At 37.7% G+C, this 25,201-nt stretch overlaps 1 protein-coding gene across 3 annotated transcripts in view; it reads right to left on the reverse strand.

The window, feature by feature from the left end:
• CHD7 (chromodomain helicase DNA binding protein 7) overlaps positions 1 to 25,201 on the reverse strand; it is a 185,106-nt gene that overhangs the window by 38,575 nt on the left and 121,330 nt on the right. For all 3 annotated transcript variants that reach the window (XM_074944334.1, XM_074944332.1, XM_074944333.1), the window contains exons 4-12: positions 22,386 to 22,521; positions 16,036 to 16,173; positions 14,804 to 14,869; positions 9,114 to 9,169; positions 7,435 to 7,549; positions 5,341 to 5,424; positions 3,984 to 4,121; positions 3,766 to 3,887; positions 3,044 to 3,287 (exon numbers count right to left, since the gene is read on the reverse strand). In XM_074944334.1, coding sequence (XP_074800435.1) covers positions 3,044 to 3,287; positions 3,766 to 3,887; positions 3,984 to 4,121; positions 5,341 to 5,424; positions 7,435 to 7,549; positions 9,114 to 9,169; positions 14,804 to 14,869; positions 16,036 to 16,173; positions 22,386 to 22,521 — 1,099 coding nt within the window. The remainder of the gene's footprint in view (positions 1 to 3,043; positions 3,288 to 3,765; positions 3,888 to 3,983; positions 4,122 to 5,340; positions 5,425 to 7,434; positions 7,550 to 9,113; positions 9,170 to 14,803; positions 14,870 to 16,035; positions 16,174 to 22,385; positions 22,522 to 25,201) is intronic.

The following is a 25,201-nucleotide window of genomic DNA, read 5'->3' on the forward strand; positions in this document are numbered from 1 at the left end:
AGAACAAATGGGAAGGCTATAGGTTCTATATTACTGCCATAGTAAGAGGAAACTGAGGGAAAGTTGGGGCTGCCCATCTATGCCCTCTGAAGGGAGGATTAGGTGGCAGAGGGAGTATGCACAGCTACCAACGGATACTGCTATTAAAAACAAAAATCTAGTCTCACACACATGCGCATCTAAAGTGGGATCCACAGACACATACTCAAAGAACCATGATTATACTTGACTAGTACAGAGTATTTTAGGTGTTTGAGTTCTGAAAGCCAATAAAATCAAGTCAGTAAATTCATATAGGAGTGAAATCTATTACAAGGCCAAAAGGGACCATTATGATTATCTAGTCTGGCCTCCTACATAGCACAGCCATAGGAGTTCCCTGAATTAATTCTAGAGAGACAAGGTGGGGGAGTTAACTTCTGTTGGTGAGAAACTGAAGCTTTTGAGCCACAAAGAGCTATTCTTCAGAAGATGACTAACAGAAGTTGATCCAATAAAAGATATCACCCACACCCACCTTGCCTCTCTAATATCCTGTGACCAACATGGCTATAGCTACACTGCATACTGAATTAATTCTGTTTGATCTAGAGCAGGGATCTCAAACTCAATTTACCTTAGGGCCAGTGCCAGTCCTCAAATCCTCCCGCCCCAGGGAGGGGCCGGCAGACACGTGGAGCGAGCAGGCAGATGCTGCTCTGCTCTGCTGCCGGGGCCCCGGTCCATTGTAAAATTGCCTGGGGGAGGGCGCGCGCCCAGGGGCCGCAGATGGGACCAAGGGAGAGACCTGGCCCCAAAACTGCTAGAGCTCCGCGGGCAACATTGGGGAGGTTTGCAGGCCACAGATGGCCCGCGGGCTGCAAGTTTAAGACCCCTGATCTAGAGCATGCCTTTCAGAAAGATCTAATCTTGATTTAATGGATTTCCAGTGACAAAATTCACAACCCTTCCTTGACTGTTAAAAATATGTGCCTTGTGTCTGCTCTGAATTTGTCTAGCTTCAGATTCCAGCCAGAGGATCTTGTTATACTTTTATCTACTAGATTGAAGAGCTCTATCATCATCAAATTTCTGTTCCCCATGTACGTATTTTAGACCATGATCAAGTCAACCCTTAACGTTCTCTGACAAACTAGACAGATTAAGCTCCAAGTCTCGCTCTATAAAGGCATGTTATCTAATCCTTTAATCTTTCCTCATGGCTCTTCTCTGAACCCCCTCCAATTTTTCAACACCCTTCTTGAAATGTAGCCACAATATTTGCGCTTCAGTCACACCAGTGCCAAATACAGAGGTAAAATCACCTCTTTATTCCTACTTGTACTTCCGTTAATACATCCAAGGATCACATTAGCTCTTTTGGCCACAGCATTGCACTGGGAACTCATCTTTTTTAGAGTCACTGTTTCCCAGGAGAGAGTCCCTCATTCTGTAAACATGGATTTTGTTCCTAGATATATAACTTCACTTTTGGCCATACTGAAACACACGTTGCTTGGTTGTGCCCAGCTGGATATGTGATCTAGATTACATTTCATCAGTTACCTGTCTTCTTCATTAGTTACCACTCCCACCATCTTTCTGCCATCTGTGGACTTTATTGATTATGATTTTATATTTTCTTCTAGTTCATTTATAAAAATATTAAATTGCTTAGGAACAAAAACCGATCCTTAAAGGACCCCAGCAGAAACATACCTGCTCAATGATTAGGATTACCTGGTTACAATTACATTTTGAAACTTATCCTTTAGCTAATTTTTAATCCATTTAATGCCAAATTTGTACCATTCTCGTTATTTTAATAAAAATAACTTTGTGAAACAAAATCAAATGCCTTACAGAACTCTATGTATTTCACATCAACACTATTATTCTTTATCAATTAAACTTGTAATCTCATCCAAAAAGATATCAAGTTAATTTGACAGGATCTATTTTTCATAAACCCATGTTCATTGGCATTAATTATAAACTGAAGCCCTATTATTCAGAAGACAAGTACACTGAAGCTGCAGTTTTTAAAATCCTTCTACTTTCCCAATACTATTTTGCCATCACCAACAACCTCCCTCCATAGATGCAAAGTGTTTTAGACATGCTAGCTCACTTCCAAAACATTGACTAGTAAAGAAACTAGCTATCTGCCAGAGGTCATGGCATCTCACTCATTTTAATAGTAAACAACCTGCACTAAATTTATCAAAAGTTAGAGGACAATAATTACTGAACTATGTTTTCTCCATTATGCAGCAACATATAAAAAGGTGGATTTTAGGATCAGATTTTCTTAATCCAATCATATGTTTTTAAAATGTTGTTTGTTTCTCCCTATAGCCCCAACACCTATCATCCCAACTAATTTTCTATTTCTCGCATGTTCTATTCAAAGTGCTTTTTGGGGTTTATTTTATTTTTCTGGATTTTTAGCTATTTTGGAGTTTTATGCAGGTATCCAAAATCAGAGGTTTTCGGGCTCTTTATATATGCTGTTGTGAGAAAAGTATATTATATTACTTTAATATAGTACTGTGCACTTTAATGAAAAAATGTTTTAAACGGAAATATATCCAAGTGCACATGGGGACCTTTAGTGAGCACCAGCAAGGTCTACACAGACCAATTAATGCACAGCACAATAGTGCACATTAGAAATCATGCCCCTGTAAAATTACTCTGCTTAAACAAGGCTTTAGATACAAGTAACCATTTCCAGTGTTAATTGCATAAACACTGCTCTTTTTTTTTTTTTTGTACTGGGGTTGTTTTATTGGTGTTTATCAGTTAAAACCTAAAATTAGAAGCCTTAACTATTCACTTTCCCATATTCTCTTTCATGCACAATGGTTTGTCATCAAGATTGTAGTGATCTCAAGAAATATTTGTGCAATTTATGGCAGCTGATAATATAGAAATTTCCATTAAGCTGGATTCTACCTTAGCAGTATTAGAAATTGATGTTCATAGCACATAAAACTCAACCCACTACAGCCTCATTACTTCATTTTTTAAAATTACAGTTTTACACAATTCCAAAAAGTACCTGTGGATCTTTGAAGTACATTTCATACAACTGAATGGTCCGCCGGCTGGCTTGACTCCCATGATACACAACAACATTTAACTCTGTCCAGGTGCGGAACTCCCTTTCCCAGTTAGGAATTGTGGACAGTGGAGCAATAACCAAGAAAGGGCCGTGGATTCCTTTCAAATAGATCTCATAGAGAAATGTAATAGACTGGATAGTTTTTCCCAACCCCATTTCATCTGCTAAAATGCAGTTTCGTCTGAAAAATAATACAAATGGCTCTATTACTGCTCTATTCTGAATATGGCATTTGCAAAGCAAAACATCTATAAAGCTAAAATCTGCAAGACAGATATATAAATAGATTACTATGGATTTAAACAGGAAAAATACTCAAAAAGTTTTAAATAAATAGTATATTAGCAGGTGTTGCAACAGGATCATTATATTTCTCATTATATAGTTCTCAAGTATAGGTGTGTGTGTACATATATAAATATATATGTTTGTCACATAATAAAGACATATGTATACATAAACATTATGTAACATGTTTTATATATAAAATAAAATTATATAATAACTTAATTTTATGTAATCCAAGTAATAAAAATAGTTAACAATTTTGAAGTCTCACTTTTAAAAGACTATAAAACATTAAAAATATTAACATTAAATTTAAACTATCAAATCTGCTCTAAAGCAGCAGTTCTACAATAAAAAGTTACTTTACGCACGTGTTGTACCAGTTGAAAAGAAGCCAGTTTACTCCCTCCAACTGGTATTCCCTGAGTTTGTTATTGTTTTTGTACTCTCTGGAACTCTCCGATTTCTTCCAGTCATCAGCAGGAGGTCGCTCCTGTTTCAAATACAGCAAATCCCATTAGTGGTTTCTGAAAGACCACATTACTTAGCTATTTTCAAATAAAATCCTCTATACAGAGCCAATTCTTACCACACGCTCCATTTGTGGCTCCCTAGACATCAGTTTCTCAAATTCTTCAATCTTAGCTTGGTCTATGTCTTGCTTCAGCTCCCATGTGCTGTCTTCATAAGGAAGTGAACACCACTTCACCAGATAATGAGTAACAGGCTTTGTTTTTGATCAATAGTTAAAGAAAGGATAAAATTAGATTCAATGTAAAACAATTCAAACTTTTCTACACGACATGTAACTAATTAAAGGAAAGCTGCAGTGTAACATGAAAGATACTCTAGACACTATATACAATGAAAAAGAATTAACAGATATTTTTAAAAATGACTTTAAAACATCCAGAAGGATAATTTAACAGCAGGCTGACCTGCTGTGAACCTGATGATTTAAGATAAAAATGAAGGGAATGCAGTTCACCACCAAGATGAGTGGCAAAGCTAAATTTTGTAATTTTAAACCCCTAAAATTAAACAAAATTTTAGAATAAATGAAAACTTTGCTTTACAATTACGAAGGTCCCCTGCCTTTGCCACACATTCAGATGGTGAGCTGTATTCGTCCTGCCAATGTATCATCACAAACTTCGCAGCAGGAAATCCAGAATCATTGAAACAGCAACTGTCAATGGGAGACATCACTATTCACTGATGCAGTGATAACAAAACAGAAATCGGTATTACTAAAGCCTTTTCTGCTCTCAAGAACAGAATGGTCCACTGCAGTTCTCCTGGAAGTCAACCACGCAAGTGATCCTGCTCAGGGGATGGGGTCGTAAGTGAGGAACTGACAATTTAGGTTCTTGTGTAATGATGATTAGAGAGGATTAACAAAGTGCCTAGCTCCTTTGGTGATTGTGAATTAGAAATTCAGATTCGATATGGTTTAATAACTACTTAGCTGTATGTTTAACTTCTATAAATGACCAGTATACTTTCTTTTAAAAAGATAGCAATTATCATGAGCGCTTTATTTTACAAAAATAGCTACATTATTAACCTACATGCTTTTTCTACTTTACAGACATATCCAGAGGGCAATAGTTTAGGAAACATATGCGTTTTGAACTATTACTAAAGAGCAAAATGCTAAAAACTAGACATCTTGTCATGTTCTGATCAGGTCTAATGGAAACCAGGTTTTTTAAAATTTGAAATGTATTGTTGGATATCCAAAAACAATTCACTAAAGAGTGGTAGAATATTAGGTCTGTGAACTTTACTGCAGCAGCATGTGCATGCACATACGTATCCCCGTCATAAAGCTCTCCATCCTCACTTCTACAGGATGAAATAAGTCATCAAAACCTACTGGAGTTTCTAATATTTAGATAGGCAGTTGTACAAATGACTGAAGATGTACCGACAGTTTTCTTTACCTCTCCATTATCATCTGTGCTATGTGAAAAATCCATTATTCTATCAACTTCCACATAGTCTGGATTAAAAAGCTCATCATCAATCTGTTGAAAGACAGCAGGCGGGGGGAGGGGGGGGAAGGGGGGGAGGGGAAAAAAAACAACAACAACACTTTGTTAGCCTGTCCTTGGACCAAAAATTATACTTTTCACCAGGTAACAATATTTTGGGTTACGGCAACATCAAATTTATATTTGGCAACCTTCAGCATGTTAATTGAAATGCCACAATTCAGCAAGATCATTCCCCGTGAGGAAATCAGACTTCTCAGACTTTGTTAACTGGGCCTCTTAATTACTGTGTGAAACCTTTTACTGTGAGAGAATGTTTAAGAATATTTTAAATGAAGTGTGAAATTACAATTCACTAATGAGCAATCGAAAAGGCTTATGGCATGCAATGCATTTAGCATTCTTGAAAACTACAGCTTGCAATAAAGAAATTAGAGCCGTGTACACTAAGTGCCATTAGATTACCATAACTACGGGAGTTGTCAGACTGCTTCATAAGCAAGCTTCAGAGAATATTATTCCAAAAAATGAAAAGCAAACAAAAAACAATCCCCTCCCCGAAGTTTATAATTTGTTACCTCCCTCTTCCACCCCAAGTTCTTTACTCAGTGCTATATGCACAGAAATGCTCCTTCATTCTTTTGCTTTGTACTCAACTACTTTAATGGCTGTGTGTGGTGGGGAGAAAGGTAAGGAAGAGTTGTAAGAATGTACACAGTTTAATATTTTGACAGCTTACTCAAATAAAAAACACCTACAAGCACTTGTTAAACAGAAATGGTATACTCAAAAATATAAATAGTAAAGTGAAATACATGGCCTGGTCACTGAAGAATAATGTTACATACATTCCACATATTGCTTTAACAATGTTGTGTCATTAGCCAATTTTTCTAGAATGCATCTAAGACAAAGTTTGGCAAATATTTCAAGTATCGGGGTTCTTCTGAGATACTCATTTAATCTGAATGTTTCTTAGTCATTAGAATTACCTGATACTTACCAGCTGTCCTCCCACTTTCCAATTAATTCAAAAGCATCTTTTAGATGCTTTGACCCATGGCTCAGACATTTTGTACCTACTTGTAAAAGCACAGAATGCGGAAAATGGGAGAATTCTGGTAAAATTTACACAAATCTCTCTCCTAACTATATTTGGTCAGAAACCAACAACAACGAAGTACTGTATTAAATAAAAACTCATAAAACAGAAAAAAAAAGATCAGGTACTAAACCCTTTATTTCAAATTACTAAATTTTGCTGAAAGGTAAGGTTTCACAAGGCAAACCAGCAAAGCTGGCCTTTTATTAGCAAGACCTCTGCTATAGTACTGCTTGTGGTGCTAAGTGAAATTAAATTGGTGATCAAAAGCTCAGAGTCCCTAGTGGGCAGTAGTCCAAATCACAGAAAATTTCCATGCATTTTTCTGGCATAATTGGCTGCTTAGGGGAGAGCTCTGGTACCGATTCTGCAGGAAACTCAGTCTTTTCAATCACTATGTATAGCTGAGTAGGGCTTGGAATTCAGAACTTTGAAATAATGTAAGATCAACAATTTGCTAAACTCTATTTACTTACAACCCATATGGCTTACTTAAAAAACATGTTTAAATTTAAGAGAATGCTTCCGCACCTGCATGTCATCTTAAATTCTAAACAGACCTTTGTCTCCAATTCTTTTCTTCAGGATAGAGATGCTACAAATCAGGATGATATCACAATCATTTCCACATTAAATTGTGATGGGATCAAGTTATCTTAGAACAAATAAGCAATGGGAAGACCAAGTAACTTCCTGTTTATAAAAGTGAGCAATTAACCATTTACTAGTAAGAAACAGCAACTATAAACAGAAGCTGGATAACTATGTAACTGAATTCGAAAGCCTCTGAATTTAGCTTAAGAATATTTTTACATTGTGATGAAAGCTAATTTTATATCAACCAGATGTTCAAAATCTTATGCACATATAAGGGATTTAAGCATTTATCAGCATATCCCTTAAAAAAAATCGAACTCAAATAGTTATGAAAACAGCCATACCTCTGAGAGGAACTTGTTCTGACCCTGCTTTGCCTTAAACCGCTTAACCTTTTGCTGAATTCTCTTGTCTTTGTCCAACTGTTCTACAGATGCCCACTGACAGTGAAGGTAAGAGCTAGAAGACGGAATAAAGAAAAACTTCTTCAAAGCAATCCCAGCCCAAATGTTTCCACTGCATACTCCTATTTGCTTCCCTGCATCTATTCCTCTCTCTAATTTTCCCCCAAACTCTTACTGGCAACTGAACAGGGTAGCACCATGTTATCTGGAATAGCAGATACTATCTTTCATTAAAATAATCACCTTTATTGGCAGCAACTGTACTTACTATCTAATAAAGGTATTGGTCAGAAACATCAGTATGGCTCATATATACATACCTCACACTTCTGGCCTTTGGCTTAAGAGTGCTCAAGATAAATTTTATTGGGAGCATTCAGAATATGTAACAAGACAAAAATGTACACACTATAAACTTCACTACTTATCGTTACATTCAGAAGTATAGTGGGATTAAAACAGTCTAAAAATACCTTTAAATCCATTGTGTTACACAGTGCATATCTCTAATGTAGAGCTGTAATTAGAGGCCCTGTGCAAGCCAATTAGCACTATAAGACAATTTTAATCATACTTTTGGGAATATTCAATAATCAATAGCTTAAGCCTTAACATATTTTCTTAAAGATGAAATGTTCCATTATCATAAACCTGCAATTAAAATTGGTTTTATTTTAAAATTTTATTTTTAAGTAATAAAAAGTTCAATTATCAAGTTATACAATTACTATCAAATCACACATCATAAGCATTGGTCACATGTGGTTAACACTACAGTAAGAATTACAAATAGAATGAAACAAAACAAACAGGATTTAAGCTATTAATCATGTCAGATCAATATGAAACAAAGGACAATAAAACTGGGTAGTTTAGCTGCTTATATTTTATAATCAGTATAGTTAAAAGGAAGTCAACCTGCAATTAACTGGAAATGCAAGTGAATTTCTATCAGATGTTGAAATTTATTTTACCATTTTAATAGGTTAAGTTTCTCAATTAGGCCCTTCTCTTTCTCCCTTCTCTAAAAAGGAAAATACACCATAGCTCAGAGTCAAAAGTGATACAATATGCTTCCATTGCTAATACTGGACATTTCAGGAAAATTTAGCTGCCATCATGAAACTGTTGGAAATAAAATTCTATTTAGCAGTCTAATAAAATGTCAGACATTTTGTTGAACACTCACTTTTTTTGGCTGGGGGCGGGGGGGTGAGGGAGAGAGCAGAGAGGGAAGGAATGTAAAGGTTAATTATTTTTATGACCTTTCTAGTAAATTAAGAAATTAAGTCTCCAATGCTGCAGTCAGATCTATGGAGGCCTAGGTGCCTGTCTGCACGGACCTAACTGCAGAATCAGGGCCTCATTAAGAAAAATCAAAGCCAGTTTGACCTTGCTCTTATAATGGTTTCATTTTAGATAGAAAACAAAGTCATACAGATAAGAATGTATTCAGTCACCAAATCTAGCACCATGTTAATGCCAAAATGCCTATTTATTATTCATTGTTTAAGGTGAGATGTTAATAATGTGTCACTTTCTAAATACAATTTTGAACAAAATATTTGGAACCTGCTGATTTTAAGGAAAAAAGTAACAAAAAGTTACAGCTTACTTACAAGTTTTTGTACTTTACATAGAATTCCTCTGTTTCCACTTCCTCTTCATTCTCCATCTGTAACAAAATAAGATTTCAACTGTGTGTTGAACTACTAAATATCCCAATAGTTTTAACCATTCCCTCCAACTAAAGTACAGTATATTGTCCAAAGGTATTACTGATTAAAGTTTCAGAAAAGAGCGCACACTTGTACATGTGTGTTTATATGGGGGAGATGTATGAAGGGAAATGGAGAAAAGGATATGGGTAAGAAGTTTCCTCCATCAGCTTACTCAAGCACATATTACACTGCTTACTACAACTTCCAAGACATGAATCATTTTAACTCCTCCCTAACCACATGCAGCTTCATTCACAACAACCTCACCCCAAATCTGGCTTTCTGCCAAACCCACAGTGCTAAATAGAAGCCAAGCGTACCATTTTCTCAGGCAGCAGCCAATTAGCAACTGCACTCCTGAATACCATATGTATTATTTTTGGCCGGATCATGGCAACTTTACATTGTGGGTTTTGTAATGTTTTAAAATAGACTTTTAAAGGGGGTTTATGCCTCCATATAGTTAATAACACTAAACAAGAAGCCATATAAAACTAAGCCTTGTACTTCTGCTATAATTTTAGTGTATCACTGTTCATGGATTTAGTTTTACTCAATGGTGCAATTAAATTCACTCAGGCAAGATGTCTCACATACAGAGCAGCCAAATTAAATTAACACCAAAATACTACATTTAAGCAAGGTTGAATTTGTGATACAAACCAGCAAAGCCAAGGGCATTCAGTGTTAAGGGTTGAGACTGTGCTTAACTCATCCCTGGTGCCAGAGTATGGGGGAAACATATGGCATGTAATTCAACATCAAAGTCTTATTGCTGAACCCTCCTATAGGGCAAATTAAGGACAAATTTGAGGACTGCCTCAAATTTAGGCTTTTGTTTATTTCACAACATTAAGTTAAACAGTTTTTGTTGTGTTAATATGCTTTGGAACTGTTACTGTCTATTATATAACAGAACTTTCAAAACTGACGCAGCACACATAAGCAGGGTCAGTTCTTGGGGTTCTGTGAAAAGTGTTATGTTCAGGGCTACATACACCTACATTCCCTCCTATGCCTTGAATCCTCATCTCCACATATTCCACCCCTACCGTTAAACCCCTCATTACAGAGGGAGAAAGGATGTGATGCCCTGAGACAAAGATGAGACTATTTATCTGCCAGTATTAAAAATATTCTGCTCACTAGATTTTCTGTTCATTCATTCATTCCATTGCTATTGACAGTAGCAATAGCTGCTCTCAAACTCTGTTCCAGCACACTCATGTTTCTACTCTTTGCAGTAGCAACAATAGCTGCTCTCAGCTCTGTTCTAACATACTTGTGTTTCTATGCTTTGCTTCACCAAGTACACCCTCTTTTAATATACCAGGGAGAAATTGACACCATCCTACTCCATGCTCCCTTTGCCCCCTTCTCAGAAAAGGAAGTAACACCACCCTCCGTAGAGATCTCCATGCTGAGTTACATCAGGGGAGAGAAGAAAAGTTGTCTTTCCTTCAGCTTGATATCTCCAGTTTCTCCTAGCTCCTGTGTAGAAAGGGATGAACAATTCCCAGTCTTAATTCTGCAGGAATAGGTTGCACAGCCACTCCATGAAGACACCTCCAAAAGAGGGAGTTTGAACACCGCCAAGGCTTTCCCACTCAAGACAACTAATGGTATGTGGAGATTTCTGAATTGGATATTTGTATTTGGAGGTCCTAACATAATAGAAGTACAAACTCCAACTAGGAGTATTTTAGTAATCTGAATCTTGTCAGCATCTCTCTCTGATACCAACCATTTAGGAAAGTAGCTCCTAGTATAAATAAATAAATAAATAAATAAATACATTCAGATTTAAATATCTTGGTGATCATTTTAGAACTTGTACTTTATTTACACTATGGCCTAATCTCTCTATTTTTATTTTTACATTGAAAAATTTAAATGCCAATACCATCTGAAAACTGATTGATGTGTATAACATCTATATAATTTTAAAGTTAGCAAACAGGTTTTTGTTTTTATTAATTTAGCATACTTCTGCTAGGGTTTAGCCTTATGAAAATGTCTCCACTCGATAAATTAACACCACAATGATTTACATTGAAAATGCTGACAGACTGACTCTGTACTGTTGCAGTACCAGAATGTGTTACTATATTTCCTAATAGAGAATTAAACTTATTTTGTGTGCAATAAATACACTTCTTTTCGTCAAACTGTATGCGTCTAAGTCACTCTTTAAAGCAAATACTTTGGAAACAAAACTCATGTTGAAAAACATTTAGAAGTAAGTTTTGGCTAACACATTTGCAGTAACCAAAAAGGAATAATCTTTTACAAAGTCCAAGAACTAATCTACTTGTTCTCTGTACATTTAAAAACCCCAAGGTTGACAATACATTGATGCAGCACTAGTTATGGAAAGCAGCTTAAGCATACTGTATAACTGTAGCCTAAAATATTCAACCATGAACTTTGTTGTGACTCAATAAAAATGGACTGATGTCAGACTAAGTAGAATGTTTGTGTGTTTCTCAGATACCGATGGAGTCCGAAGATGGTATCCATCCTGTTTGGGCAGCCATGGATACGCTAAGTAGGCCTGATTAGAGCTGGCTGAAACATTTTTGAGGAAATATACCGTTTCATTGAAGCTGAAACATTTCACTGAGATGGATCTGTTTCCATGAAACTTGTGTCAGGATGGTTTTTAGGTCCGTTGTGGGAAGGAGGCAAGGGAAAGGAGAGGACAGAGACTATAGCTGACTGACAAGGGTACATGCCTGGGATGTGGTAGAACCAGGTTCAAGTCCCTGCTCTGCAGTACTAAGGGATAAAAAAATTCTTCTCAAAAACTGCTGTGAAACAGAGGTGTCATCCTCCAGTCAGCTCTAGCACTGATCATATACAGGTCTGGAACTAACTGGCAACTCTGTTTATAATCTTAACAGAGGATTGAATGATCATCTGGACTGAACTACACTCACAGTCCAGTGGCGATCCAGATCACCACTTCCTCCAGGAGAATGTTATAGCATACATTATTGGGATAAGCTTGCATTGTCACTGCCTGTACTTTACCCACTCTGTTGCAATATTTGCAGATAGTTATTGAGACTACTGAGGACTAGAGAAGACTGAGTAAATTCAGAAACAGTTGAAAGTTAGATGAATGGTTAGAACAAGGGACGATGAAATTCACTATTGACTAATGCAAAGTAATATACACTAGAAAGAATAATTTCAACTATTGATACACATCACAGGATTCTAAACTATCCAGTTCAGAAAAGATTTGGGCATTGGCAGCTGGGTGAAAACATCTGCTCAGCATGCATTATTAGGCATATTTTCAGTATATTCTTCCTATAAATCAGTTGTATGCCTTCATTTTGAATATATTCGGTTCTAGTCAACCCATCTCAAAGAAGATATAGCAGAAATAGGGGGCAGTGGTCCCAGAATGGGTGACAAAATGATTACAGACATGGAACAGCTTCCACGTGAAAATAAACTGAAGTGACTGGGACTGTAAGTACAGAGGGGGGACATGACAGAGGTATTAAAACAGTAAATTGGCTGTACAGCTAAATTGGCACTATTTACCCCCTTATAATAAAGGCAAGGGAACATTCAATAAAACTAAATGACAGAAAATTTAAAACTGAAAATATTTTATCTACTTAAATGTTTATATAATGAAATGGTTTACATTTTGTTTGCTCTACATTTAAATAAAATGAGTTTTAAGCCCAATGTTTTAGGCTCTTTACACAGAAATATTTTGCATCGAGCAATTTCAAAACCATACCCAGGATATTTTGGTGGAAACCAGTATAATTCAATGACAATAAAGCTGTTCAAAAGCAGTCTGATTATCTAATATTGTCCTTTGGTAGGACAAAATCTTTTGTTGCACCCCAATTTGCTGAGAGGTTTCCCAGTGAAGCCTTTTCTAGAGTTTATTTTGTGTACGGATCCTGATCACAGCTATTTTACTTTGATTACTAATCTAGCAACCATGGTTTTGATTATATCAGTAAGAGTGCAAAAGATTTAATAAATGCACAGTTGGGTACTTTAGATGTTAACATTTAACATCCTCAAATCCATTTTTGGTGTAGGGAGTAGGGTTGAGATGGAGTAGAAAAGGGAGAGAGGACAGATACCCCTCAAACCTGCGAATGCAATCCATAAAAAACATTAAAGGAAGAGCTCAAAATAGAGCTTGCCTCCAGCAGAGCTTGTAATCAAAGACATGCAGGCAGCCAACCAACCACTTCCCACAAACTGCAGCAAAATACACACTCCCCATGGGTAATCACACCTTTCCTTGCAGGGAAGAGGAAGACGAGAAGAATAATTGGTGACAAACTGCCTCCAATGTAAAGACATTTATGAAGAGACCAGATTCTCCACTGTTGTCTAGAGGACCATCAGGACAACTAATTACTGAGTTTAAGATTACAATAAATTTACCTGAAAAAATAAGCCTGTGGGTTGAAATACAAAACATAGTTCTGAACCATGATAAAGTTAGAATTATTGTGCTGTGACAACTGGAAGGCCAGGCCGTCAGTGAAATTCAATCAAAAACACTCATGACATTACATGACATGAATTTAGATTTATAAAGCACTTGAAAGTACTAGTACAGCCAGGAGTAAGGTTCAAAAGTTAAAAAACCCTATGAAACCCCCACAAGAATTGAGGCAAAGTCTTTTCCTCTCCTTTTGGAACACACTCTCCTAGGACATGTGAAAGTCTTAATTTAATCATGATGAACTTGAATATATTTAGGTGATTCATGTAAGTTGAATTTCACACAAAAGCTACAGCATAAACAACGAGTAAGCTAGAAAGAATGTCTTGTAGAATTCAAAAATGTTTAGACCTTTGGTAAATGACGGTCCTCTTTGCACTTCCCACAGAGTAAGAAAATCCAATATTTTGGAATTAGCATGTTATTTTGCTGTACAGGTCAGCCAAGCTCTATTGAGGAACTCCTGCTTCTGCGTTCAGCAATATGATTGCGCAACAGACATATTGTGGCTAGGGGATTGGAGGAGAACCATGTTAACCCTTCCCCCGCCTCAAACTGCAGTATTCAACATATTTCTGCAGATGGCCAGATGTGATCCTCTTGATCACATGTTGGTTCTGTTAATGGCATAGGGATGTCCACTGTGAGAGGATTTGAAATGAAAAAAGCTTGCCCATGATTTTACCACAAATGCAAAATATTAAAGACTTAAGATTCCGGAGAAGGATATCTCCTATTACACCTCCAAAGCAGTAAGTGGTTCTCCAGTGTAAGTTCTGATAAAGTGAATGCATTTACAAAAAGTAAATGTAAAAAGTATAGTAAAGCATGTACAAATTCTCATTTGTACATGCACAGAAAAAAAATTGGAAGGTCGATTACATAAAGATTTTCTTGCTCGCGCGCGCGCGCACACACACACTTAAACAGCCTATATAATGGCACTTTTAAGGAACCCTGTCCCTTCACTAAAGCACTTTTAAGTGGCCCTGTCCCTTCACTTCTGTTTAACTGGAAATATTTAAACTTTGAACATGAAAAAAAAAACTAAATTGGGTGTGGGCATCTTTTGTTTATTAAAACCAATAATTACCTGTTTCTTGACTGAACGACTACTCATGATCTTTTCTACTACTGGACCTTCAGCATCAGCCGATTCCTGCAAAACAAAGGTTGCACCAATAGTTACAGAAGCAAGCAGAGTATTTTTGGTCTTTAGAAACTTTCTTCAGGAAGGCATCCTTTAATAGTTTATCATAATCAGCTCATAATCATAGTTGCAGGGAAAAAAAATTCTGATACATGGACTGTAGAACTCAATTGCATTTAATGCCTTTAAAATGTAATTTGCACCAGATTTAATCAGAAATATTTTTAATACAATAGGAGGCTGACTAAATTCTTTGTTGACATTCATTGGTGGGAATCACTCCAGCAGAAAGGCTAATCAGTGACACACTGCATGTGCCAGAGACGTGTGTGTGTTTTCTTCTTATGTAATTACGTGGCCAGTTACTTCTCCCATAAAGCTGAACACTTGCTCTGCTACCTAGATTCCCAAAGCCAAAGGACCTTGAAAAACCCCAGTTGGCAACGCACAGTAACAGTGTCCACATGATAGCTGTCGAAGATACGTTTGTCCCCACTATCAAAGCTGCAGGTAAACATACCCATGCCTCTTCTGTTAGGGGTATTTATAGGAGATCACATATGACATTTCACAGAGCTTAACACAGCACAAATTGCCAAATGAAGTACCAAAAAGCATGTATGCATTCACCAATGGCATGTCGGTTAGTTAAGTGAAGTAGTGATATGAAAGGAGCACTACAAAACAATAAGATTGTTATAGTCATTCGTGCATTATTACCCCTCATTTTATTCAAACTATTTTATCCATCATTTACATTGCACAGAGAATAAAGTGTACCCTGCTGCGTACTACAAGGCAGTAATTTCATAAAGGGGTTCTTATGGTGCCTAGCAGCAGGAGACAAGCTTGAGTGGTTTATTAAAGTCATAGAAGCCAGACCACTGAATTCACAGAGGTAAATTCAGTCTCCTTGCACTCTAGTTTTAGGCTTCTCCTTAGCAAAGACCGTTATATTTCACTGAATTGAGTCAAATTACATATTGTAGGCTTGCAAAAAACCAAAAAAACCCAAATCATGAATGAATATAGCCTTTAAGAACCTAAACAACTAATTTCTTTTTGCTAACCTGAGATGAAAATCCCTTAGTAAAGAGGCAAACGCTTAAAGTTTTAAATACCTAGGATGCTGTTACAACATTTCCAGTCCATCCATGTTTGGAATATGAACTGACCTGTAGCTCTGACTGAGACGTATTTGAAGGAGAGTCTCTTCCTGCAGCATCTGCATCATCAGCCTCCTCATCTGAAATCTTGAACTCCAGGTCTTCTGTGTAACGTTTTCTCTTAACCTGCCTGCTGGATCGCCTTTTCTAAAAAGAGATCATTGATATTCTTTGTAAGAAACAAAAAGGTGGGGTACAGAATAAATACGAAAAAAGCATCTTTACAGTTTTCATACACTGTACTACTTTTTAAAAGGCAATTAACAGCATTCTGGTAGTGACACTAAAATTAAAGTGGCATTTTCACTGTAAACTTTTTTAGTTGTTTGCAATTTTTGCAAAAGAAGTTTAGACTAGAATTCCTCATGCTTGTTTCTGAATTGGAAGAATGTTTTATTTTATTTTATTTCTATTTTAATATTTAGCCGTTTATAGAACTCATATGCAAAAAGGTGAATTTTCCTTAGTTTTGTTTTCGTAGTTTCAGACTTGGTACATATGTAGTTATGAATGAAGACAGTTGCACTCACTGAGGACCTCATCTTCATTATTTCATTGTCAACTGAGGGCCTATACACTTTGCAGAATTAAGCCCCTTGTTTAAAGTTTTTTTTTTTTTTAAATCTCCAAATTTGAAAATAGAGGCTAGTGAAAATGTAGTACAATATTTAACTTAACTCCAGATAATGTACTGAAGTTTTACTCTACTCAATCATGCTTTTAGTAATTCCAGGGAGAGCTGGTAAAGACCCATATATTTAGGTTGCTTCACACCTTCTTTTATAAAAGATTCTTGAGAATCTCCAACATCTCCACTGTTAAAGCCGGACAAAGCCCTGGGGCTAGATATGTTTTCTGCTTGTCCCATGAAATTCTATTCCAGTTTTGCTGATACACAGACTTTGAGGAAAAATTCACTATTTCCCTTTTCTCACTTTCATCCCTCAGGAGAATTGCTGGTAGATGCCAAAATAACAACTGAATATGAACATTATAAGGTAGGACCACACTGCTGCCAAAGAAGCAGTAGCAGCTCTCCCTGCAACCCCCTTCCTGCACTGGGAACACAGAGGAGCTGCTATGGTAGCCACAGTGGAATAGAAGGGGAATGCCAAATAAAGTCCCTCCACTGACCTGGCACATCGCCACCACAGCACCCTCTGGGGGCACAAGATAGGGTAAGGGGGCACCACACATACACACACACCCCTCCCACATGGAGACAGAGTTGGCCCAGCCTCCCTCAAACCACTCCCCTGACTCAGCAAATACTGTCAACAGCCTATTCCAGAGGTGGGCAAGCTATGGCCCACAGGACCCTCTTGCCCAGCCCTGAGCTCCTGGCCCTGGAGGCTAGCCCCCAGCCCTCCCCTGCTGTTCCCCCTCCCCTGCAGCCTCAGCCCACTGCACTGCTGGCACAATGCTCTGGGCAGCGGTGCTGCAAGGTCCTGCAAGGTCTTGCCGGTTCTTGCAGAGATGCAGCCTGACCTGGTGCTCTGTGTGGCGCGGTGGCGTGGCTGGCTCCAACCGGGCAGCATGGCTGTAGCAACACCCACCACCATTGCTCCAGGCAGTGCGGTAAGGTAAGTGCAGGGAGTGTTAGACATAGGGCTGGGGAGTTAGGGGTGGTGGTTAGGGGGAGAGGGTGTGGTATGGGGTTGGGGGCAGTCAGAGGAAGGGGAACAGGGGGGCAGTCAGGGGCAGGGGTTCTGGGGGTGTCAGAGAGAAGGAGAGGTTGGATGGGGCGGCGGGGGGCAGTCAGGGGCAGGGGTTCTGGGGGTGGTCAGAGAGAAGGAGGGGTTGGATGGGGCAGCGAGGGGCAGTCAGGGGCTGGGGGTCAGGAGACAGGGAACAGGGGTGAGGAGGTTGGATGGGGCAGGAGTCCCGGGGGAGGTGCGCGTGCCCGTGCTGTAAGGGGGCAAGAAGCGGGGGGGGGGGGGAGGGGTGTCAGATAGGGAGCAGGGGCTGGGCCACGCCTGGCTGTTTGAGGAGGCGCAGCCTCCCCTAACCGGCCTTCCATACAATTTCGGAAACCTGATGTGGCCCTCAGGCCAAAAAGTTTGCCCACCCCGGCCCATTCCCTTCTTCAGGATAACCCACTTCGCTTCTGCCAGGTAATGTAGTTAGTCCTGTGTCACTACTCTATGCTGTAGTACTGAAAGTTCAGGGTTCATACCCTATGGCGAATGCATGCTGAGTTGTTACAGTTGTACAAAAAATTCCCCCCCCCCCACCTCTTTTTCTTTAAAAGAAGATTAAGAAATTACATGTATCTAAAAAACAAATGAAAATATTTAGAATGTGGTCGAAACATTTCAATCACAAAGTCTAGGACACACAAGATAGAAAATAGATTTACAGTTTTCAGTGCAATCTTAGTTGTTCTCTTGGACATGTGCATTATGAGAGAACAGTTACATGGTCAGATACTGCGTTTGCCAGGGGACTCCTGCCTCATTTAGCACGCACGCATGCTGGACATACAAGAGGGCAGAATTAAGATTGCAAGGACAACCATAGGTGGTGTGAGTCTCTCTCATTTGGGGAGGCTAAGCCCAGGAGTGCCGGTAGCTCCCTAGAAGTGGGGGGCCCCCCAGTGTCCAGACTGTTGCCAGGCCCCTGCCCCACCCCTCCTCCTGAGGCCCTGCCCACACTCCACACTCCCCTGTGGCCATCCTTGCTGCCTCTTACGCTCACGCTCCACCTCTTCCAAGGCCCCATCCGCTGCTCACTCCTCTCTGGCCCTCAGCCCTCCCACTTTTTTTCTGCCATAAGGGTGGAGCAGGAGGAAGGGAGGGGCAAAGCTGAGGCCAGGGCCACCATCTGGGCACCAGTGCCTCCCCTCCACACTTTTAGGGAGCTTCGGTACTCCTGCTCCCAAGGTGCAAAGGGGGCTGGTCTCCAAAGGAAGGTGAGCTGCATCCGACATCTGCCCCCCACATGGCCAGCCTCTTATTTTGGGGAGGCTTAACCTTCCCCAGCCTCTTATATGTGCTGTCCATGTAGACAACCGTAGATCTGAGATTTAAGTTTTGAGTGTTTGACTTTGCAACCTAAATAATATGCTTACATTAAGACAAGTTAATTCAAATATATGTTTGAGGAGAAAAGAGATAGAGACTACAGGAAGTATCCTATAAATGCATATCTACTGCAGAATTTAAAAAAAATATTTATTTATTTTTAAACAATCACTAGTTAACCCCCATTTTCTGCAACAATCCTTCTCAACTTTTTCAACTAATCACTAGTCTGGCAAATTATACATTTCTAAAGCTAATATGATATTTTTGCAGTAGTTGTTTTAAATAAAGAGGTCACAGTACCTGAACTGTTAACACCTTAGATTCTTAGTAATGACAACCTGAACTTTTCAATTTACTCTTCAATATTTATATTAGTTACTTTTTTCATTTTTCAGCTTGGTGATTGAAAAATCATAAATTAATTATAATTTTGTTTGTAGTAATTTTCATTTTATGGTTCGTAGTGCTATAATGTTCAGTATGCAAACACTGAAAGGGAGTATTTATAAAAATAATAATTGTCTCTACTGGAATATAAGAAAACTAATAGAAATCTACCTTTTCACAATCCCTCAAGCACAATGCCTTCACACAATAAATACGAAGTGAAATGATAAAAAATTAGACTAAAATTATGACTGTACCACCTAACAAGCCACATAGCCTTCTATGTATGCCTCCCTCCCTTCTACCTGTCTCTTTCCTTTGTGTCATCTCATGAAACCAGTTCAGATTATAAGCTCTTTGGGGTATAGACTGTGCTTTTACTTTGAAAAGCACAATGCACACCTACAGTGCTAAATACAAATGTGTACGATTGGCTCAGTAGATTTATAAATATGGATAGAAATGTATACATCTTTTGATCTGTATAGATGGAGCTAAAGATATTTATATTTGGATAGCTCTAGAAATATTTATGTAAAAAAAATACTACCCTCTGCTAGGTTTTCTTACAAAAATCTAAATTTTGGGTCAAGTCTGAGTTTACAGCATTTCTTTAGGCAAGATATTGCAACTATATAATTACATCTTGGAAGAAATAAGTTAAGGGAGTTCCCCTTAAACTGCAATATAAAGGCAATAGTTGGATATTTGAAAATATTTGCTACTACTCTTCTTGCATTTCCTTAATGAAAGGATGCTGAACAACTAAGGATAATCCTGCATTTTATGTTTATTTACATGGTTCGCTTCCTGTTTCCTGTAATGTCCACATCAGCCTTTTCAATTTTTATGTATTCTTGCCTGAATCCATGTGTGCATTTGTGTGCTTTCAATTTAACATTTTACTCATTGCTGGTTTATAGGTAGCAAGATGGATAGAGTTGCTCTTAGACTTTGAATAAAAACTACAGATCTATATTTAATTTTTCATTGTGGTAATACTTACAGATATGACATCACAACACACTACAATGTGACAGCACAGCAAAAATATTAAGACTATACATTTTCCCTCTAATTAAGGAGCATTATGTAACAATAGGAAAAGCTACACATTTGTATCTAAATCTTACTGAGGATTCAGTGCTAAGAAGAGGAAAAAATTTCTAGTTTTAGATTTTAGCTTCATATTGTCTATAAACTAAATAAGCATTCATAGGGGCTGGCACTAGGGAGGCTGGGGGTGCTTCCGCATCCCCTGGCTTGAAGTGGATTTCATTATATACAGGGTTTACAGTTTGGTTAAATAGCTCTCAGCACCCGCACTATACAAATTGTTTCAGCATCCCTGTATGTATATGTAACTATTTGTATTAGTCTCTATAGATTGGTGATAAGGTAATGAAAGTTCTTATTAACAAGCATGTGTGTGAAGGAAAAAAGTAAAGTTTCTTCAGGAATATTAATTCTGAATGTCCTAATGTGTTTGACTATATCCTTCCTTAATCACATATAAATACAAAAACCAAGCATTTCAAAAGTATAAAACTAAGAGCACAAATGAAAAATCAAATATTTAAGTGATATCTTATTACCAAATGATGAAAAAACTAATTGTTTTTCATTGAGAGAGAGAGAGAGAGAGAGAGAGAGAGAGATTGATTTATATTAAACTATTAAAGTTCTTATGTCTGTCTCAGATTGGATTAGAAGGAAGTTTTTGTCCAACACTCAAACTAACAATACCTACAGAATGTTGTTTAAGTTGATTTGCAAAAAACTGAACCCTCTAGTCAAACATGCTTCATTTACATCAGCAACATCCCGAATTCACCCATTAACCAGGCTAAGAGGAACACTGAGCACATAACTAAAAATGCATCCTTTAGATATTCTTAATGTCATGCTGCTTGTATCTGCTCTTCTGTTCCAGAATGCATTATGCTGATATGTCATAGCTACTAAGGAGTGAAGAAAAGAAGAAGAAGAAGAAAGGCGGGAATGGACTGTGGGAAACAGACAAATAGTGCTTTGGGTTGCTTCTATGTGTTTGCTTTTTGAACCAGTATAGTGTATACGTTTCTGAGTTTTATTATAATAAATTCTATAACCTTTATTGAAAAACATGGTAAAAGGAAAGACTAATTGTGCCATGCACTAAAACGCCACCTCTTGCCAACCTCCTTCACAACATCTAGAAATGATCCATTGAACAGCAATGCCACAGAATGTAACATCTTTAACAGGCTCACAAGAGAGGAAAAAACAGTACATTTGTGACCTGTGTGCTGAACACCTCTCTGTGTGGTTACCTGAGCAATATCTGAATATCTCCACTAAACAAAATGAATGTTTTCATTTCCAGATTTATTTAAAATAAGAGTGCTAGGATAAAATGAGCAGAATACATCAGCAAATTCCTAAGGGAATTTAGCACTCCTGAAGTTTACAACTGACAGACCTACAGATGGAAGTCCTTTATTTATCCACAGGAGAGGTATAGTACAAGCAGTAGCAATAAAAGTTTCCCTACCCTGCTCTGTCATGCTTTATGCTTGACCTAAAAGGGACCACCAAAAAGTTTAAATGCAAAAAAACAAATGCCAGCTAGGCTAGACCACATAAAGACTTCTAGTAATACGTCTACACTAGAAAGGCCACCATCAGAATACAGTATAGTGACAGAGGGGAAAGAAAGTGAAACTCATTTGTATATATTCACAGATGGCAAACTAATAAAGCCAAATTACAAACAAGAGAGTTCTTTTAACACACTATTCGCCACTGCGATCTCTGATTCTTTCCTTTCTTGATATACTGATTCAGCCAACAAAGAAAATATCTTAAAAGCATCTCACTAATGGAGTCACGGTTTATGTTTTATACACATATATAGTTACCCAGTGCTAAATAATTAGGTTTTGAATGTCAAAATAATGGCATTACCTGAACACCTGGGTCATCATCTTCTTCATGAGGAGATGGTGGTGGTGTTTTCTCTAAATCCGAGTTTTCAGAACCTTCCTTTCCCTTGTTGACCTTTTTCTTCACTGCACTAGTTTCTGAGTCTGGTTTCTTGTTACTAAAACAAATATCTTTGATTAGTGATTGAGTGAGAAAAATATAAATAATAATGTACTATTATAATATGTTGAACTATGAAGGCATATTTATCCCTAGTTATTTTGTTACTCTAATCACTTTGCCTTATTTTCAGGAGCTAAACAAATCTTTAAAATATCATTGACCTCTGTTATTTTATATACTTCCCTTTGACCTTTTTAGCATGACACCTTACTTTCCTTTGCCGAGGTCAAGCTGCTGATGTGGCCTGCACTTAATGTTGGATGGATTGACTAGAATATTTGATAAGAGTAAAATGAGCGGCTAAAATGAAAACTGGACTTCCACTTCAATATCTTTCTGAATTCCAAATAGTTGAGCTCCATGATAAATCTGAGGAAAAGTAGAATGTATGATCACTACGTGCATTTTTCTTAAAATGCAAGTATGGAGAAGAATCAGCTGAGCGGAGCCATAGGAGAAATTTATCAAAATAGTGAACGTAATGAGCAAATCATCCTTTTTATTCTTTAGTTTCATGGTGTTTACAAGGAAACTGAGGCAGGACAGTTTTTATTTCAAGTCTCAGGTCAGACATACCCAGACAATTAGTGCAACCATAATTTGTAGGTGTGGTCAGTTTGTGCAGCAGGGATTAATTACATTTCACTTCACCTGACCAGGTCTGTAATTGTCCATGGTAGCCAAAATGATTTCTTTCCTAACCTGCCTCTGCCCAAGTTCTCCAGTGCTTTTTAACTCACTCTCTCTCTCTCTCTCTCTCTCTCTCTGTGTGAGAAACACCAATAGCTGAAGATTCACGAGAAAGGCTACATCACCACCACACTAATGTGACTGGCGGGCAGGGGGAATTGTGGGGTTTTTGGTTGGTTTTTGAATAGATTCAAGCTTCCAAGGAGTTGGGTATTTTGTATAATCCTCTCACTGTATTTAACGCTGTCTGTGCATATAAACTTAATTTAAAGAAACTATATACCTGAGAAGACATACCTCAAAACCTCCATCTTCCAATTAAATACTAGGGGATTTTGATCATCATATAGGTCAAATTCTTAAAATGACACCAAAAAATGTAAGACTGAGGGGGGAAAATTTATGAGCAATTTAAAATGTGCTCAATTTTTGAAGTTTTAAGTAGATTTGTGTGTTCTATATATGTGCTCTTTTCCCCTCCATGTCTGTTGCAGGTTTGACAGATGATTGCTTTTAAAGAGTGGCTAACATTCATGCTGAAACATTTTAAAAAAAACATTTTATGTAGACTCATACTCAGATTTGTCAAGTGAAAAACTGAAATAGGCAGACATCTCAAGAACTTTTAAACAGCTTCCATTTATTTACGTTCATAATTGCATATCAGGGATGCTAGTTGGAAAAAAAGTGGTAATTTTCAATCCTGTAACATCTAATAAGAAACTCAAACTTCAATTGATTTAAGCATTTATCAAATGAGAGCATATTTATATTATTAAGGTTTGTAAAACAAATCATACAAATACAGTTATACCATGTTTGGTTTTAAGAATTTCTAGGATGTATTTTTCCTGCTTTGTAAAAAGGCTATATATTTAAAAACAATGTTCACAAGAGATTTGTATGTTTACACATTAATATATTGGGAAATTAAAAAATAAAACTTAGAGCAAAGTTCTAGGGCACAGTAATACAGTTTAGCTTTCAAAAAAAATCTCAAATTCTGACAACGTTCTAAAGAGTTTGGTACCACTGAAAGAACCACATAAGACAAATCATTAAAAAAATAAATAATCTATAAAACAGTTCCCCTTCCAATCGTCCTAGTGTGCATGCTACACATGGACAGAAGTCTCCCCTACTATGAGGCTCCATTTCCAGCATTTATTTCCGCTCTAACTGCCACAAATTATACAATACTACAGCTGAACACTGGGCCCCTTTCCTTTCATCTGCACGCCAAGAGCAATCAGATTACCCTGGTAACCAGTGGTCACATGACCAGCACCTGCTCTTTTGGCTGGATGCCACTGACTAAAGCCATCTGCTTCTCTCAATCAGCTTTCAAACATTCTCAACACCTGCGCTGCAGCGTTTTGTGGTTTCTTTTATCAAATCAGTGCAAAACTGCTTCCAAAACTTTACATATTTCTCAAATTTGTTTAAATCAAAGGTAAGCTTGTCAGGGAGTTGAACCATTGCCAGGTAAAGTAAGTTGACAGGCTAGTACTTTTCACTGGTGACCTCTATAAATCAGAGCAAAGCATACAATTTAATTTAGTAGTAGTTACTGTGCCCTGGGTGCACTATCACATATGAATAACAGCCTTAATGTCCTGAAGAACAGCATAGCCCAGGTTTGGTAAAATATCAATTTGCTGAAAGGCAAGAAAGTGCTAACGATCCTCTGTCTGCCCTTCCTAAGAATGCTCTATGGAATGTTCACAAATTTGTTCAAGTCATACAGCATCTCCAAATGCTTATCACACAGGAAGATTCAGACAAAGAATATGCATCCAAGTGAGGTACTTGTAGCAGATTTAACTACACAAAGATTTCTTTCTGAACTCTATTAGACCTTCCCCTCTTAGTAACAGTAGAGGGTGTGAGCTAAACACCTTCATATGTGCCTTTTATGACCTACATATACAAGCTGTGCTTCAACTCCCCCAAGTCTCTCTTAGTAACAGGAGATATGTACTAAG

Source organism: Natator depressus, chromosome 2 (assembly GCF_965152275.1).
Source record: "Natator depressus isolate rNatDep1 chromosome 2, rNatDep2.hap1, whole genome shotgun sequence".
Taxonomy (NCBI): Eukaryota; Metazoa; Chordata; order Testudines; family Cheloniidae; genus Natator; species Natator depressus.